Source organism: Amphibalanus amphitrite, unplaced genomic scaffold (genome assembly GCF_019059575.1).
Source record: "Amphibalanus amphitrite isolate SeventyFive unplaced genomic scaffold, NRLGWU_Aamphi_draft 000609F_arrow, whole genome shotgun sequence".
NCBI lineage: Eukaryota > Metazoa > Arthropoda > Thecostraca > Balanomorpha > Balanidae > Amphibalanus > Amphibalanus amphitrite.
Window position 1 is genome coordinate 322,690 of NW_024882103.1, and position 16,625 is coordinate 339,314.

At 48.4% G+C, this 16,625-nt stretch overlaps 1 protein-coding gene across 1 annotated transcript in view; it reads right to left on the reverse strand.

The window, feature by feature from the left end:
- Positions 1–296: 296 nt before the first annotated feature.
- LOC122363197 (CAD protein-like) overlaps positions 297–16,625 on the reverse strand; it is a 77,691-nt gene continuing 61,362 nt past the window's right edge. Inside the window, exons 29-42 of the mRNA XM_043332170.1 lie at positions 15,497–15,742; positions 14,270–14,390; positions 13,810–13,940; positions 13,229–13,411; positions 11,703–11,846; positions 9,400–9,568; positions 8,147–8,262; positions 5,745–5,866; positions 5,141–5,394; positions 4,585–4,859; positions 3,979–4,120; positions 3,496–3,701; positions 1,419–1,529; positions 297–1,058 (exon numbers count right to left, since the gene is read on the reverse strand). Coding sequence (XP_043188105.1) covers positions 723–1,058; positions 1,419–1,529; positions 3,496–3,701; positions 3,979–4,120; positions 4,585–4,859; positions 5,141–5,394; positions 5,745–5,866; positions 8,147–8,262; positions 9,400–9,568; positions 11,703–11,846; positions 13,229–13,411; positions 13,810–13,940; positions 14,270–14,390; positions 15,497–15,742 — 2,556 coding nt within the window. The 3' untranslated portion in view covers positions 297–722. The remainder of the gene's footprint in view (positions 1,059–1,418; positions 1,530–3,495; positions 3,702–3,978; positions 4,121–4,584; positions 4,860–5,140; positions 5,395–5,744; positions 5,867–8,146; positions 8,263–9,399; positions 9,569–11,702; positions 11,847–13,228; positions 13,412–13,809; positions 13,941–14,269; positions 14,391–15,496; positions 15,743–16,625) is intronic.

Here is a 16,625-nt window from a genome sequence, read left to right on the forward strand (position 1 = left end):
GCTTATGACGAGAGACGCCCATTGCGAGGTTCTTAAGTCCATGCTACTGAAAGCCCGATTTCAGGTGTTTGACCTGACCTTGTACCGACCTGTGACCTCAAAATCCAACTTTAAAGTACTCTGAAACGTCTCGTCACGTTCTTTCGTTTGCCGCCTCGTGCGTTTCGCTGCGCATATTGGTTCTCGAGTTATCTGGTGGGGGCCTTTATCGCCCCCCCCCCTCAGCAAACGGCGGGTGGCGAAATACCCCAGCAACTGCCGGGTTACTATCGCGGAAGGGAAAAGCGATAACAAAGTAATCTTTTTAGCGTATATTTATAAACCCCAATGCCGACACCATTGTAACAAATATCGTATTAGGTATCCACCCCAGTAACTTTACGGAGTTAGTTCACTCGGTAAATGCCAACGGAATGTGCACGCCACCTTATCCCTACAGGTAGATATAGGTAGTGGCAACAAAATGCCCTCAGTGGTTACTAAGTCATCCAAGTAAGGCACAATTCATTCAACACTTTTCAGAATACAATTCGACTCCACGTCTAGCCACGAAAAAATCTTCAAAAAACACTGGCATCTCCATAATTGGTGTCGCCCCTTGAATTATCTTAGCTTCTACCAAGACGAGCAAACACTACACAGCTCTCACACGCTCACATCATTCTCACATCCAGATCTCTGTTCTATCCACACTACCGCTATAGATGTCGCTCTAACCACTGTTAGGCCCTGCCGAGTACCGTGGTGAGCAGCGCCATGCGCACGTACATGCCATACTCGGCCTGTCGGAAGTAGGCGGCGCGCGGATCACCGTCCAGCTCGGTGCTCACCTCGTCAACACGCGGCAGGGGGTGCAGCACCACCGTGCGCGGGCCAGCCAGTGTCATCAGTTGAGGGGTGAGCACCAGACGCCCGGCGCAGCGCTCGTACTCTGCCGTGTCGGCAAAACGCTCCCGCTGCACGCGCGTCATGTAGATGACGTCTGAGTCGGGCAGGGCCTCCTCCAGGGAGGTACAGTGGGTCTGCTTCACCGCCTGGGCGGCCACAAAGTCAACCACCTGGAGGTACAGAACGGGAGCCATGTCAGTGAGGAGAACAGCGGTGACTAGATCTAACATTCATCCCGTGCGTCACCTTCTCGAGCTATGCTTTTCCAAAGTTCGACAGATCTATGTTTTTCAATCTACTGTCATTTCACATGCCTATGATCTCGCTATGGGTTTTCAAATAAGAATCAGCTGTCCGAACTACTTCCTAATTCAACTATGACTAACGACGCATGGTTTCCAATCATGCTAATAACACATTTAACTGGTAACAAGCACCACGCCTCTCTATCTTACCACATATTTTCATTTTCCGAACATACCATATCTAAATCGTCACACAATTTTCCACTCAACGAGCGCCTCTCTCACCTCCTGAGGCATCTCCAGTCCCGGAGGACAGACGTACTTCAGGTGCACCTTGTAGAGCGTCAGCAGGCGCGCCAGCGAGTGCACGGTGCGCCCGTTCTTCAGGTCACCCACCTGTGACATGAGGTCAGCGGTCAGAGGTCATAGACGGTCCGGCCGGTGAGGGGTTAAAGGGAAAAGGGATTTGGTGATCGAATGATCACATATGGTAGTCAATGACGGTTCGGCACGAAGTATGGCTGGGGAAAGGGATTTGTAGGTTAGCAGTCGGTGTTGTTTCAGATGTTGGGCTGAAGGATTAATTAGTTTCTGGTTGCTTGGCTCGATGGTGAGGGCTAACAAAAGTCAGACGGAACTTAGGAATATTCTTTACTGACACCGGCATATTCAACGTGTTGCGAGTCGGAAATTCGATTGGCCTCCCTGAGCCCGGCCATCGCATTTGAACAATATTCCAACAGTGACAACCTTATCACCATTCATGAAGGAAATACCGCTCCGAAAACCTTATACCACCGCTGCAGGTCGGCACAGCATTGGCATGTGGGAAATCCGAGAGCAATGAATAAACCTGCAAGCAAAGTCATCCCTCCCGAGTTGAGGCCATAAACCGTTATCGGAGAACACTGTGCCGTTTAATCAAGACATGACGTCAAAATTCTTACATGACGTCATTATGGTTTACAATGAGGTGCCGTGAAATAGGTATAGCGATGGCTTCACTTGACAATTTCTCTTCATTGCTGCATTGAGTGGACGTTGAGCGACCAAAGATTCAGGGGTGCGGCTACATATCTCCCGCTGAAACTTCGATAGAGCAAAGGTCCTTAGCAATAGCTACCGTTCACTATTGATTGAGTGGCTACCTGAGTGGCTGATCTAATGGCATCACGCGATCTTTTCAATGTGACTGATAGCTGTCCTGATGACTGTTCCAAGTGCCTTAATGCACCTTATCATTGATAAAGATGTCTAGCCGGACTCAGGTAGCATTACTGCATGTCAGACGGCATACAGCCGTGTCAGCTCAGGTTCTCGGAGAAGGAGCAACTTTTCCTATAATGCTCTGAAGAAACGCCTAATCAGACATGAGTAACTTTCCCCAAAGTACTGTCTGACAGCATTACGGTAGCTTGTCAAATTGTTAAACACATAGTGTCGACATGCAATAACTCGCAGTAAGGTACTGCAAGTCGTCAGTCGGGTCTGTTGCACACAAGAAAGGAAAAGCATCATTATTGACCAGGGTTGTGCTTGACTCATGAGTCGAGTCAGAAATTTGACTCAACTCTGACTCAAATGAGTCAGATTTGAGTCGAGTCGGATAAAATGTTGAGGTGTTGAGTTGAGTCAGAGTTGAGTCGGACAAAAATATTAAGATGTTGAGTTGAGTCAGAGTTGAGTCCAACATTTAGGAGCATGACTCAACTTTCTAGGAGCAATATAATATACATATATATATATATATATATATATATATATATGTATCTATATATATATATATTATATATATATACAAACTTTTCCTTCCCCCTCCCCCCCCCCGCTAACAACTTAGCCCTGGCCCTGCTGCCGGATTTCCCTCCAACAACTTTTTTATCTGAGTCAATTTTGAGTCAACACAATTGAGTCAACAAAAAGTTTGAGTCAAGTTTGAGTCGACTCATATTTTCATTGAGCCGCTTGAGTCATGAGTCGAGTCAAGGGAAAAAATCAGCTCCTTGTTTGAGTCAGAGTTGAGTCAGGGCTTTCTGAAGTTGAATGATGAGTCGAGTCGGCAAATTTTTTTGAGTCGAGTACAACCCTGTTATTGACAGATTATAAGAGGGCTTTTCATGTCACGCTATAAACATAAAGGCGCAATTATAGCATCACGTCTAACTTCTCAAGAGCAAATACCCAAAGCCCAGCATGCACAACTGGGCCCATCTCTCATTTCTTTTCCAGACATCGCACGAACCCGTAAACGATTTAGCTCAAATTTAGTAAGCCCTTATGATTTTTTTCACAAGTCGTGACTTGGATGGCCATCGTGCTCGGTTACCATGGTGATAATTTGCGTCGCCCCGTGTCCAGTTACCATGGTGATGGTGAGTCCGTTGACGGTGCCGATCTCCTCTCGGATAGTGAACACGTCCAGCAGTGCCTGGGTCGGGTGCTCGCCCGTGCCGCTGCCGGCGTTGATGATCGGCCGAGGGCTGACCTCCGCCGCCCGGCCGGCCGCCGTCGGCGACGGGTGACGTAACACGATGACGTCACTGTAGCCGGCCATAGTGCGCACAGAATCTGCACGGGTGACGTCAGACAGTGACGTCATACGGACAGGGAACTCGAGATCCGCGCGGTGATTTTGTGCCGGAAGGTCGCCGGTTGACCTCGAGTTCATAGGACGAGTACTTTTCACAGTCATAATGACACTTAAGGCACAACAGAGAAAGAGCAGCCCACCGAATCCCACCCACACAAACTTCTACCACAATTCCTCGTATAATAAACCCAAAGCTTTTATCGTTAGCACTCTACCCCATAAAAGCATTGACGCTAGTATAAAACAATCGCCCACCTTCCAGAGTCTCGCCCTTTTTGACGGAGGAGGTGCTCTCGTTGAAGTGTAGTACGCGCCCTCCGAGACGCTGCATGGCGCTGTCGAAGCTGCACGAGGTGCGGGTGGAGGCCTCGTAGAACATGAGCGCCATCACCTTACCCTGAGGGAGGGAGCGGAAGGGAGGGATCACGTCCAGGAGTTTATCAATGGTCTGGAGCAGCATTGCCATCACCTTACCCTGAGGAAGAGGGGAGGGGCAGGTCCAGTGTTTATCATTCGTCTAAAATATCAAATGTTCATGGATCTAGCCCTTCGGGACAAGGAAGGGATTTGGGGCAGTCAGGGTATGTTGTGGTCCGTGTAATTTTTCAGGTAAGAAGATTCTAAATCGAAGATATAATATTTAGCATATAGGGGATATACTACTCTGAATCGCAGCTCACATCACATCTGACTTCCCGCCGTCCGTTCTCCCTAACTTCTTCCTTCCGTCCGTCCATCTAGAGAACCATCCAACCGTCCCTTCGTTCCTTCCCCGTCCGTCTGTCCGTCTGTCCGTCTTTCCGTCTTTCCGTCCGTCCGTCTGTCCGTCCGTCCCTCCATCCGTCCGTCCGTCCGACCCACCTTGAGCACATGATCGAGCGGCCTGTCTTTGGCCACACTGGTACGGTACGTCCCAGCCAGGTAGAAGATCCGGTAGAGCGCGTCTCGACTGAAGTTCTCCGCTGTCAGTACGTGGCTCAGCTGTGCCGCCGAGGGCGCGGCGTGGCTGGTCGGCGGAGGACGCGGCGACGGCGCGCGCTGCCTAGAGCCGCCGGCCGTACCGGCTCGGGGACGGCTGGGAGGGGTGGACGCCAGCGCGGGACGCTCCAGAGCGTGGATGCCCAGACTCTCGGCGGCTGTGGGGCGGGCAGCAATGGAGCGCTGGTTAGTGGTTAGCGATTCATTGATCATCTGCTATAATTTGATGTCGTCTGAATATCGTCTTATACTTGCTACTAAATGATACCATCCTGCTACATTATTCAATATTCCAGGCATAAAAACAATCAGTTACAGTTTTGGTTTGAAAAATGCAAACTTGTAAATTTCCTTTCGAATACCGTACAATCCAGTCGTAAACACAACTCGCCTGCACACATCTCTCCCATCCTGTTCACCTTCCCTCCTCAGATCGCACCTGCAGTAAGCCGATCGTCGGTCCTGCCGGCGGCGGGCACGTGCCACTCGCGCTCCTCCGTCCACGGCAGCCCCACGGTCTCCGGCTGGACGGCCGGCGGCGGCGGCAGCAGCGGCTGCAGCTCGCGCAAGTCTCGTCCTGAGCCGGGCGTGGCCAGCACACGTCCATCCACCATGGCCACCTCACCTCGGAGCACCACCCTCTTGACGGCACCGGCCACCGCGCGGCCGGCGAACGGAGTCCACATGGCCTTACTGCGGGGCGGGGTGGGGCGGGAGGTAAGCTACTGCATGGAAAAGCAGCCAGCACCGCTTGTGGAATTTACATATATGCCAATGATTGTTTGTTTGTTTGTTTGTTTGTTTGTTTGTTTGTTTGTTTGTTTGCGTATGTGAGAATAGATGATAGGAGGAGCGTAAGCGTTTATGCAGCTATAAACTGGTCACATATGTGAAACATATAATAGTAAAAGATATCAACACTACCAACTTTAACCTGACGCATTTTTTTTCTCTGGGGAGAGCTCGCATCGACTTCAAACACACAAAAATATCGAACGTTTAACAATAAAAGCATTACACAACACTTTTGCAGTACACAGCACCTGTGCGCGGGAGCTTCTGGAATCGAGTAGGTCTCGTCCATGTCTACTTCGATGTAGGTGTTGGGCTGCTCTGGCAGCTTGAAGATGCGCCGAGGGTTGTGATGCAGCTTGTCCTCTAGGTCCTGGTGGAGACAGAATGGCGAGGTCACACATCTGAAGTGACAGAGGTTTGCGACACTACACGAGCAGGAAATTTCGCAGGGAGCTTTGCGATAACAAGGACTTCCAACAGTTATGCATCCGTCTTAGTTTAACCCTCGCCCTGGCAGGGGGGGGGGGGTCGATGCGACCCCCCCCTAAGGTTTTTCGAAGATAGCGTAAAAACGGCGGCGCGCAGCGCCGCCAAATTTGGCACAGCCTATGGGGCAACCTTTTTACATATGACCTGAAAATTTCAGGTTCGGGTGACCTTGGGTCAGGTCACCAGGTCAGAAAAACCGGTACAAGGTCATGGTCAAATTTAAATTTTCTTTTTGCACCTCTCCAACTCACAGTTTTCGACTGATTTCCTTCAAACTTTCAGGATGTGCTAAGTTCACCGAGTTGTATAACATATAGTCCGGCTTTTTTGAGGTCACTGACCTGAGGTCAGTTAGAGGTCATTACGTCGTAATGTTAAGCCTATGGGAAAATACTAAATTCGGAAAATACTGGAGATATCCGCTTCGTTCTATCACTTTTGTGCTTTGAAACCACGGTACTTAACAGCAGGTCACTTGGTGCTTCTTTGTTTGGTGTACTTACCCATGGGTCAGGTCAAATGAGGTCAACTGAGGTCAAATGATGTTTTTGCCAATAACTTGGCACATAATGACGCTAGAGCTTAAAAAAATGGTACCATTGTGTTCCTGGTGATCAGCCGAATCGAATGATATGCGATATGATGCAATTTGGTTAACTTGACCTTAATTTATTAATTTAAGTTTACTTAAAAGTTAAGAAAAACTCTAAGTACACTTAAGCAAGCTAAAAAGTATATCATTCGACGCGCCTTGACGTGCTGAGTTCACTGGAGCTTTTCTTTTTTCTCTATCTTAATGAGATCAAAAGTTATAAGCGAAAAACTTTTGACCTGTTTTTAGCGAAATTTTTACATTTATACCCCCCAAAACCCCCCTAAATATTGACCTAGAGCAACCAAATTTGCACAGGGGCGAGAACTCCAGGGGGCCCACCTACCTACCAAATTTGGTGTTTCTAGGTGCCATAGGAGCCAATCGCGAGGGGGGGGGGGTCGCATCGACCCCCCCCCCCCTGCCAGGCCGTGTTATGAAAAATGCCCTGCCAGGGCGAGGGTTAAGTGACGCACATTCTAAGGCATATTTTTTTTTCTGACCGACGCTTTACGATTTCAGTAGAAAATAATGTAAACGAACTTAGTTGTATGGTTAAGTACAAGATATACTCTTGTGCTCAAAATGTCCACGACATGACACTCCCATTATAACGCTGAGTTACCCCTGACTGAATCACATAGCAAACATGCATGTTCGCTTTATCCACCCTATTATTTCCTGTCATTCCGGAAAAAGATAGCCGGCAGGCTATAAGGCAATCAGCCAGCAACGAGAAACAATCCCACATCTACCAACCCATACAATATTTCAATCGTTGGACAAACAGAGCAGAACCCACGCCTACTCAGTCGCGACCTTCCGTTTGCGTCATTCCGAGCTTCCGTGGGCCAATCAGCGTGCAATCAGTGCCTGGTGATCGGCAGGTGATATCTCACGGATCAGTGAAACTGAGCCCCCCCCCCCTATCACCGTAGACCGTGGGGAGGGGGAGGGGTGGGATGTCCCGACAGCACGCCTCTCGAGGGACCCCACTCAACCCCACGGAGCTTGCAGAGGCGGTAGCTGTGCGTCATATGGATTACTGCGGATTGCGGTGAAGGATTTCGGGTGCAGCAGGACGGCTACCGACCACGCGAGCGAGGCGTGATCGATATACCCGGCTAGAGAGACTGGGGGTGTGATAGGGGCTCTCACAGAGGAAGCACAAACAAATCTCGGCGTGCTGGTCGGAAGGATATATGGCGAGTCATAAGGGTTAATCATGCGGAATTTCAGCGTGCCTTTGACGCGAAGCACGTTAGCGCCAGGGTACCTATATTGACTTAGGTTTGTGCAGCTAAGAAGAAACACGAGACTCAAACCTCCAGGTCAATATTTGTTGACCGACAAAAAAAAAGCGTTGAGTGGACACAATTAACTGGATCCTCCAGTGTAAGACAGTGCCGTCTGTGCCACTAGCGTGCACGTTACAAGGACGACAGACCACCCCAGCGGCTGGTCCGCGCCGGCTCCCTGGCGGTTCTGTCGGCTGCGTGTGACGATCAGCGGCTGGTCCGCGATGGTTCCCTGGCGGTTCTGCCGGGTGCATATGACAATCACGGTTACCTGCAGTGTGAGTCGTCCCTGGTTGACCGCAGTCAGCAGCAGCGGCAACATCGTCTCCAGGCCCGGGAAGCCCGGCGGCGGCTTCTCCGACCGCTTTTCGGCCACCGTGTGAGGCGCTGTCAAAGAAGAAAGACACAGCTGATAATGCTACTGCTGAAATCAACCATCTCGATAGACTGCAACGTAGTGGACACTACAGTACATACAGCTCTTGTGAGACTCTACAACATACCACAGCTCTTGACAGACTGCACAGTAAATAGCGATACACTACACCTTCAGCTCTCGATAGACTGCACCCTAATGGACACTACCTACAGCCCTTCATAGTTGATTCCGTATCGCAATACACCACACAGCTCTAGGTAGACTGTACCGCAGTACACAACAGCTCTAGGTAGGCTGCACCGCATTACACCACAACTCTATTTAGGCTGTACCGCAATACACCACAGCTCTAGGTAGACTGTACCGCAATACACAAAAGCTCTAGGTAGGCTGTACCGCATTACACCACATGTCTATGTAGGCTGTAACGCAATACACCACACAGCTCTAGGTAGACTGTACCGCAGTACACAACAGCTCTAGGTAGGCTGTACCGCAATACACCACACAGCTCTAGGTAGACTGTACCGCAGTACACAACAGCTCTAGGTAGGCTGCACCGCATTTCACTACAGCTCTTGATAGGCTGTGCCGCAATACACTACAGCTCTTGATATACTGTACCGCAATACACCACGGCTGACAGCTCTGGGTAGGCTGTACCGTATTACACTACAGCTCTATGTAGGCTGTAACGCAATACACTATAGCTATTAGCTCTAGGTAGACTGTATCGCAATGCACTACAACTCTAGGTAGACTGTACCGCAATGCACTACAACTCTAGGTAGACTATACCCCAATACGCAACTGCTCTATGTAGCCTGTGCCGCATTACACCACAGCTCTAGGTCAGCTGTACCGCAATAGTTACATGACAACTCTAGGTAGACTGTACCGCAATACGCAACAGCTCTATTTAGCCTGTGCCGCATTGCACCACAGTTCTAGGTAGGCTGTACCGCAATACACCACAGCTCTAGGTAGACTGTACCGTAATACACCACAGCTCTTGGTAGACTGCACCGCAATACACTACAGCTCTAGGTAGGCTGTACCGCAATACACCACATTAGCTGATCTTCGACCGTAGTCTCTTCAGGCCCAAACCAGCTCTACGAGGGTTGCAGACTGGAGACACTCACCATGGTCTGTAGCGAAGCAGTCGATGACGGCCATGTTATCCCAGAGCGCTCGCTGGTCATCCTCGACCATCAGAGGCGGTTTGACCTGACCCATGGCGCCCAGCCGGCCCAGCTCCGAGGAGGTGAGGAACAGATGGTGCGGCGACACCTCGCATGTCACCGGGAAACCCTGGAGGACAGAGGCGAGCGTAAAGTGACGCGGGACGGCGATGGTTCGCACGTTGAACGTTACTGGAAAAACCAGGACAGAGAGGATGTTAAAGACAGGAAGGGGCAGGACGAGAGACAGGACAGGAGAGACGGCAAAAGACGGAAGGGGAAGGGACGGGAAATACGGACAGACTGCTGGTGAAGAATAACCACTGGGCATGACAAATTGAGCAGATCATAATTATATGCGTCTGGTTCAAAAAGAAGCTGCTGGGTTGCTACTTGGAAGATAAGAATAGCCAATCTAGGGGAGAGTGGGGTAATTTGGCCGCTTTTTTTTTAGAAATCGATGTAGCTTAAAATTGACGACACATTTCTGCATTTTCTCAACGCTGGCAGGTGTCGCATTCATTTTACTTTACTGGACAGTGAACTTGAAATGATAGAGTAATTACTTATATTGAAATTGTGACGCATTACAAAGGTCTGCAAGGCGGCCAAATTGCCCCAATAGCAGGGTTATTTGGCCGGGGGTGTGGGGCAATTTGGCCGGTGTTAGTTTGCGGTCGGGATTTTCTCTTATATTGCGAGTCAGCTTCAGATTCAGCAATGACGTGTGTCCTATGACGCATTTGCCGCATTTTGGAGGTTGACTCAGGGGTCACAGGGGTCAAAGTAGCCAAATTAGCGGCTCTAGATTCGAAGACAGTTTTTTACGAATAACTTTTGAAGTAATCAAGCTAGGCCAAAACTAAAAGTACCATCGTAATTCTCTCGTCAGTCCGCATCGATTCATATATGTGTTGACCTCGAGAAGTCAAGGTCAAAGGTTGACCTCAGGTCGCGTTACCTCCGGTCGCTTGACCTCAAGGTCACGTGATTTCAAGGTCATCATGCATATCATTCGATGCGCCTTGGCGAACTGAACAGAATGAGACCATTTGTGTGGCTGTACCATTTTTATGTAAGGATTTATTAGCAAAAAACGTTTGGTAACCTTTGATGACGTCACATGCTCTTACAGTTGACCAATCGGAAGTAAGGCATCAAAGTAGTCAAAGTTGGTCATGAATCATGTCATTTGTGGTACACAGGGGCGGATCCAGAAAATCTCCAAGGGAGGGGCCATTAGAAACCAGGAGGCCCCCATAATCCCACCTGTTGGAGGCCCCATCTTCCCACTTGTTGGGCCCCCCCCCCCAAAAAAAAACTGCGTCTATTGAGCTTATCTAGCTGTTCAGGCAACATCTCAACATGAATAGCCACTTTATTTTCAGGAGGCCCCCTTTTCAGCTTTTTAACTTTTTATTTTATTTTTGAAAAAAATCGGCCAAGGGGGGGCCATGGCCCCCATGGCCCCCCCTTGTATCCGCGCCTGGTGGTACAATTGACCATGAAAACTCGGCCGTCCTAGCATAGTGACCATGAGCGCACCGGCCAAGTTGCCCCGCTAGTCCCGGCCAAATTACCCCATATTGCCATTCTGAAAATTTTTGTCTATAAAGTCATCACGGCTATACGGAATTAGATGAAATTGCTCTTGGAACCGCTGAACACCCCCAAGAATGGCGCTGTAATGTCTGAATTCGTTTTTAGCCCAAATACTACATGTTATACAACTTTGTAAACAGAAGCAAAAGTTACCATTTTCTAATGAAATTGACGTTTTGTTAATTTTGAATAAAACTACGAGGGGCAAAGTTTTGACATTTGTCCTCCAGTTATTTCTACCCATGACAAATGAATAGAGACTAGAGTTATTTCACTCACTTTTATTAGACATGGTACAGGTGGGGGCGGCCAATTTACACCACCGACCAAATTACCCCACTCTCCCCTACAGGGTAGGCATTTTAAGCGATTAAAGAGGTGCCCCAAATATAGCAAAACGAAGACGATTAAATAGGAAACAAACAACGAAAAGATATATAATATATAAAAGCACATATATAACCTACCCTTAATCGAAAAAAAAACTCGTGATACATTTCAGTGTGATTATGAACCACTCAAAAAGCAGTTAAAACATACTGTTATAACGAGTCAAACGGAAGATGCCTAGCGATTCGTAACGCTGAACGATGGGTATACTCGGCAAATGATTACTGCCAGTAAAAAGCACCTATTTCTGAACTAATTGATGTCTACATTACCTTCTGTTTGGCGGCCTTGATGAAGAGAATCTCCTCCTTTTTGGCCACGTGGCAGATGTGGATTGGTCGGTTGGCGAGCGCCGCGACCATCATGGCGGCTGCCATCGTCTGGCCTTCTGCGTGGACGCACAGTGGTAGGTGTCGCTGCCCAGGGGAGCAAAAAGACGCGGTCAGATGGAATACGGCTACTGAATTATTGCATAGCTTAATATCATAACAACCTGTGTCGGGAGTGATAAGCAATGTGCATTGACCAATTAAATGAAGTAGGGGAGAGTGGGGCAAAGCGGCCACCCTAACGCTTCTCACGATGCCAACGCTTGATTTTTAAACTTGGAAAGATTCTTTCTATACCAATGTGATCCCTATTAAGTTGCCTTTTATTTCAACTGCGTTTTATTTCCAAAGGCGTTCACATATGAAAGATATTGACAAAACTTTAAACCTATGCATACTGGCCACTTTGCCCCATACCCTGGGGCAAAGCGGCCACCGGCGTCTTCTCAAGTCCCGATATGAGAAACAAAATAGTTGCCTCGTGTACGACTAGGGTATTTGATGGTGACAGGGTTAAGCGAGGATGGATGTTTACTTTATCATCTTCCACCTGTAGGTAAACAAAGAAAGGATTTTCATGAAAATAAACATTTAATTGCATTATTTGGTAACTCATGCAACTAAAAAGTGGCCAAGATGAATGCATGACGACACATTTGAATATAAATAATGTTTTTTATCCAGATGGAAGCAACTTATGGCCAATTGGGGGGTGGCCACTTTGCCCCGGCCACTTTGCCCCGCGCATACCGTCCGAGACAAAAATATTCCAGCTTAGCTATTAGTGGGGTAAAAGACATTAAAATTGGTAGAATACATCTACGATAACCATGCAATGCATGGACAAGAACGCTTATAAAAATTCCAAACGGTTATGGAATAATATAACATTTAAAAATTGTAAACATAGTTGGTAACCTGGCAAGAAATGCTTTTCCGTGTTTCACAGAACAATGGTGATGGGCCTGAAACCCCGGTCTGGCTCATTCGAATGACCGTGAAGAGAAGCATAATTGGAAACCATAAATTTGAACTGACGCCAGCTATGAAGGGCTAAAACGATGGGTGGCCGCTTTGCCCCGGGTGGCCGCTTTGCCCCACTCTCCCCTAGTTCAAATTACTTGTGGAGAAAAGAGCCAAGCAATAGTGGTTATCTAAAAAAAAGTTTAACCCTGACCAAGCTCATGGGACACGGATAAAGCCTCCTAAATACCGTTCTATTGCCTCCTAATTCACACCCAGAAGCCAATTAATGAGCACGTCTTTTCTTCAAATCGTGCAACGTTCCATTTATGCAAAAAAAAAAAAACGGAGAAAACTCTTGAGAACGCACCGAGCCGACAGAAACAGATCCAAGAGTAATTAAGACGTTCTACTCATATTCCGCCACGCAGACATTTGAGAGATACCAGAAAGGGACCGATCACTCCTTCACAGCCCAGCAGCCGCGATTAACAGGTGTCCCTCACCGGCCAATGTTCCATGTGCTGGCTCCACACGGTCAGGTCGTCCAGCCTCAGGTCAGAGAACGTGTCGTTCAGGTACATCTTGAGTGCAGCGGCACGCGGCCCCAGCTCAGCCAGCTGTCTGTAGTTGTCCAGAGAGGCGCCCACGAACAGGGCGTAGTCGCAGCGGGCGCCGCGCGCCGCACACTGCAGGAGACACGCGAGTGTGCGAGGAGATAGGGGAAGTCAGTGACGCCGTGAACGACCGAGGAAGGGTGTCGTATTGCGTTGGCGATTGATAAATTCGGAATGCGTGGACAATGCTGGGTGTCGGACAGTGGCCTACAGTATCAAAAACTGTAAAAGCTATGCTAAACCATAGACCTCTGCACACCATAGACCTTTGGTGTACAGAGGTCTATGCTTAAACTTATTCATTTTGCCTTCAAATGGCAATGTTCCATGTGAAACAGACTACCAATAATAAATATCAATCGCAGAGACACGATCGCAAAGAAACGTGAACCACGCGAACAAATCATGTTCGTCTCGCTAACACCCTATGTTGTCATGTTTCTCAGAAGCACGGTATGTATGTGCCTCACCTCCTTGGCCATCTGGAAGCTGTCCCTGTCGATGACGGCCGGCTTCGTGTTGGGCATGGCCATCACCATGGTCACACCGCCAGCCAGCGCCGCCGCCGTTCCCGACGCAAAGTCCTCCTTGTGCGTCTGACCTGTGGAACAATCACAGCGGTACGATCAGAACGGTGAGTCAGTTCGTCACACGGTAGCGAATAGTGAGCCCAATTACGCCCATTGAATGTCGCTTTCCATATCAATGATCAGCACTTCTAAAAAATCCGGCGCTCTCTCTGAGTAAAAGAGCAAAAAGAAGAAAAAAGAATGACAGCGTGTCGGCGTATCGAAGTTTACTTTAAGAAGTGTAAACAATATAATAAAATGCAGATTTACATAAAAATATTTAAAAAGCTCGGGATATGATGTCATTCATTGACCATGGGCTCAGCTCAGAAAACAGGCGTCTCTGTTTCCAGTCACTGACCGGGGTCCCGCAGATGCACGTGAACGTCGATCATGCCCGGCAGCCGAACGATGCGACGCGACGAGATACAGTCAATCCCCGTGTTGATCACCGGAGCCTTGCCACCCAGTCGGTGTAGGGCCTGTGAGCGGTGGGCGGGTAAGGGTTAGACCCACGTGGGGAAGGAGAGAGGCGCGAGAGGCACAGACACTGACAGACAACACAGGGAACCATCGGATAAACATAGGGATAGGAACGGGTCAGACCGATAGATGCAAATGGCAAAAGAAATGTTTTGAGGCGAGGAGCATGCAGATAGACAGAATAGGGATGAAAAGAGAACGATGGGTGGCGGGAAAATAATACAAAATTACACATGGTTAGAATGGTAGGGACTAGGGGAAGAGGTAGACATTGGACAAAACTGATAGGGGGAAACAGCATCTTACAGTCTTACAGACGTTTAAAACGCGGGTGATTATACTACCCAGAAAGAGAAACGGCCAAGAGTATGATTGACACTGAAAACAGACACACTTAAATAATTTTTTTTTTAAATCAGAGGGACAGAAAACAGGTAACCGGCCAAGAATAGGACGAAATGAATGGAGAGTTATGTAAGCAAACAGATGATCAATATCTGACAGAACGACAAACGGGCATGAACAAGCGTGCAAAGCAGCATCTGCCAGGCCTGCACCGGTCTGCAGCCGTCAGTCCGCGGATCACCGACACGTCAGTTAGTTCCGTATGACTCAGTCCGTTATCCGTCTCAGACATTATCGGTGCGGGGTGCGCACTAGGTAGATAGCGGTCACAGATAGCGACCTAACGGCTGGGCAGAAGGGCACCAACACCCGGTAACGGAGAACACAGTGCGACTGCACGCTGAGCTATGTAGGAATGAAGGATAAAAATATTTTAACCTAGCATGTGCGAATAACATTAGACACATAAAAAGAGACCAGTACCCGACAAGAGAAGCCGATGTTTTTTGTTTTGTCTTTTTGCTAAGAAATATCAGGCCATTTGGTTATTCTATTCGCTTTAAAGCCATTTTATCATGTAAAATTTCCTCATGTTAATTAATCATGTGCACTTCAAATTAGCATGCTCATGTAGACCTTTGCCGTCTTATGATCAGTTAACTAACTAGTTAGTAACACCTGAGACCTACACAAATACCGACGGAGAGCCATTCACTAACACATCGACAGCATTAACCATCTCCCCTCCACCTTGCCTCACCTCGACCAGCAGTTTAGCGCACTTGACATCGGTGACCAGACAGACGCCGTAGTCGACCGCCATGCGTCGGGTGCGGTAGCCCTGCGTCTGGAACGAGCTGACGCGCCGCGCCCCGCCGCTGCGCATTGGAAGGTTGATGACCAGATCGAGCTGCTGGCGGGACAGGTAGTCGGCCATGCTGTTGAGCTCCTTGTCGGTGGCACCCTGCTCGGCGATGTTTTCGTACGCCCATTCCACCGTCTCGACCTGGGAGATAAGGAGTTATATGGTTAGAGTGAGGTCGAATCGAGGGTCATAAAGGAGCCAAAACAAGGTAAAATAGAGGGGCAAGATGAGAATCCTTTAGAACTAGGGAGGTAGCGAAGCGAAGAACGAACGGAGCTCAAAGTGGAATTAAACGGACACAAAATAGGCGTTATTTCTCCGTTGGGAGCTACAACTTCGTCAGGCTGAACGTCATTCAGCGGGACAATTGATCGAATTCAATACCAGATGGCGTTGAGGCCACGCGGCGGCGGGAGTCTAGCAAACAGTTGATCAGGACGGAGTCAAACTGAGGCAACTGACAGCTGTAGGTATGTACTGAGACAAGGCTGAATCCCTCACTATAATGGCAAGACTAGCGGACGAGCACCACACTAGCGGATGCTTCTATGTAATCAGTGTTTCCGTGGGCATAACCGATATCGATTTGTTGTGTGATAACCCCACCTATGAAATATCTAACAAATATCGAGGGCCTTGGTCAAATATCGATGACCTTGATCACAAAGTACAGTTGTTCTTAGGTCAACGTAAGTACCTTCGTTCGCTGGCGTAACCTGTTGGGGGTAAGGTAGAAACTAGAAAGTCTGTTGTTCGGTATTTACTGATTAATCTGTTACACTGATAACTGAAAAATGATAACAAAAAGCGGTAAGTTGAGGTGCACAAGTCACAATATTCAAGTGTGGTACAATACGAGCCCTCCCAAGATTACTTTGAGTCCGCCCACGTGGACAGAAATTACCTAGAGGAATGTGCCAGACCTCACGAGAGACGTTATCAGAAGGAACATTGATCATAAAACTGCTAGATAGTTCGGCATCATAAAGACGCCGTGACAGTAAGAGGGGCGTTAAAAGCAAAA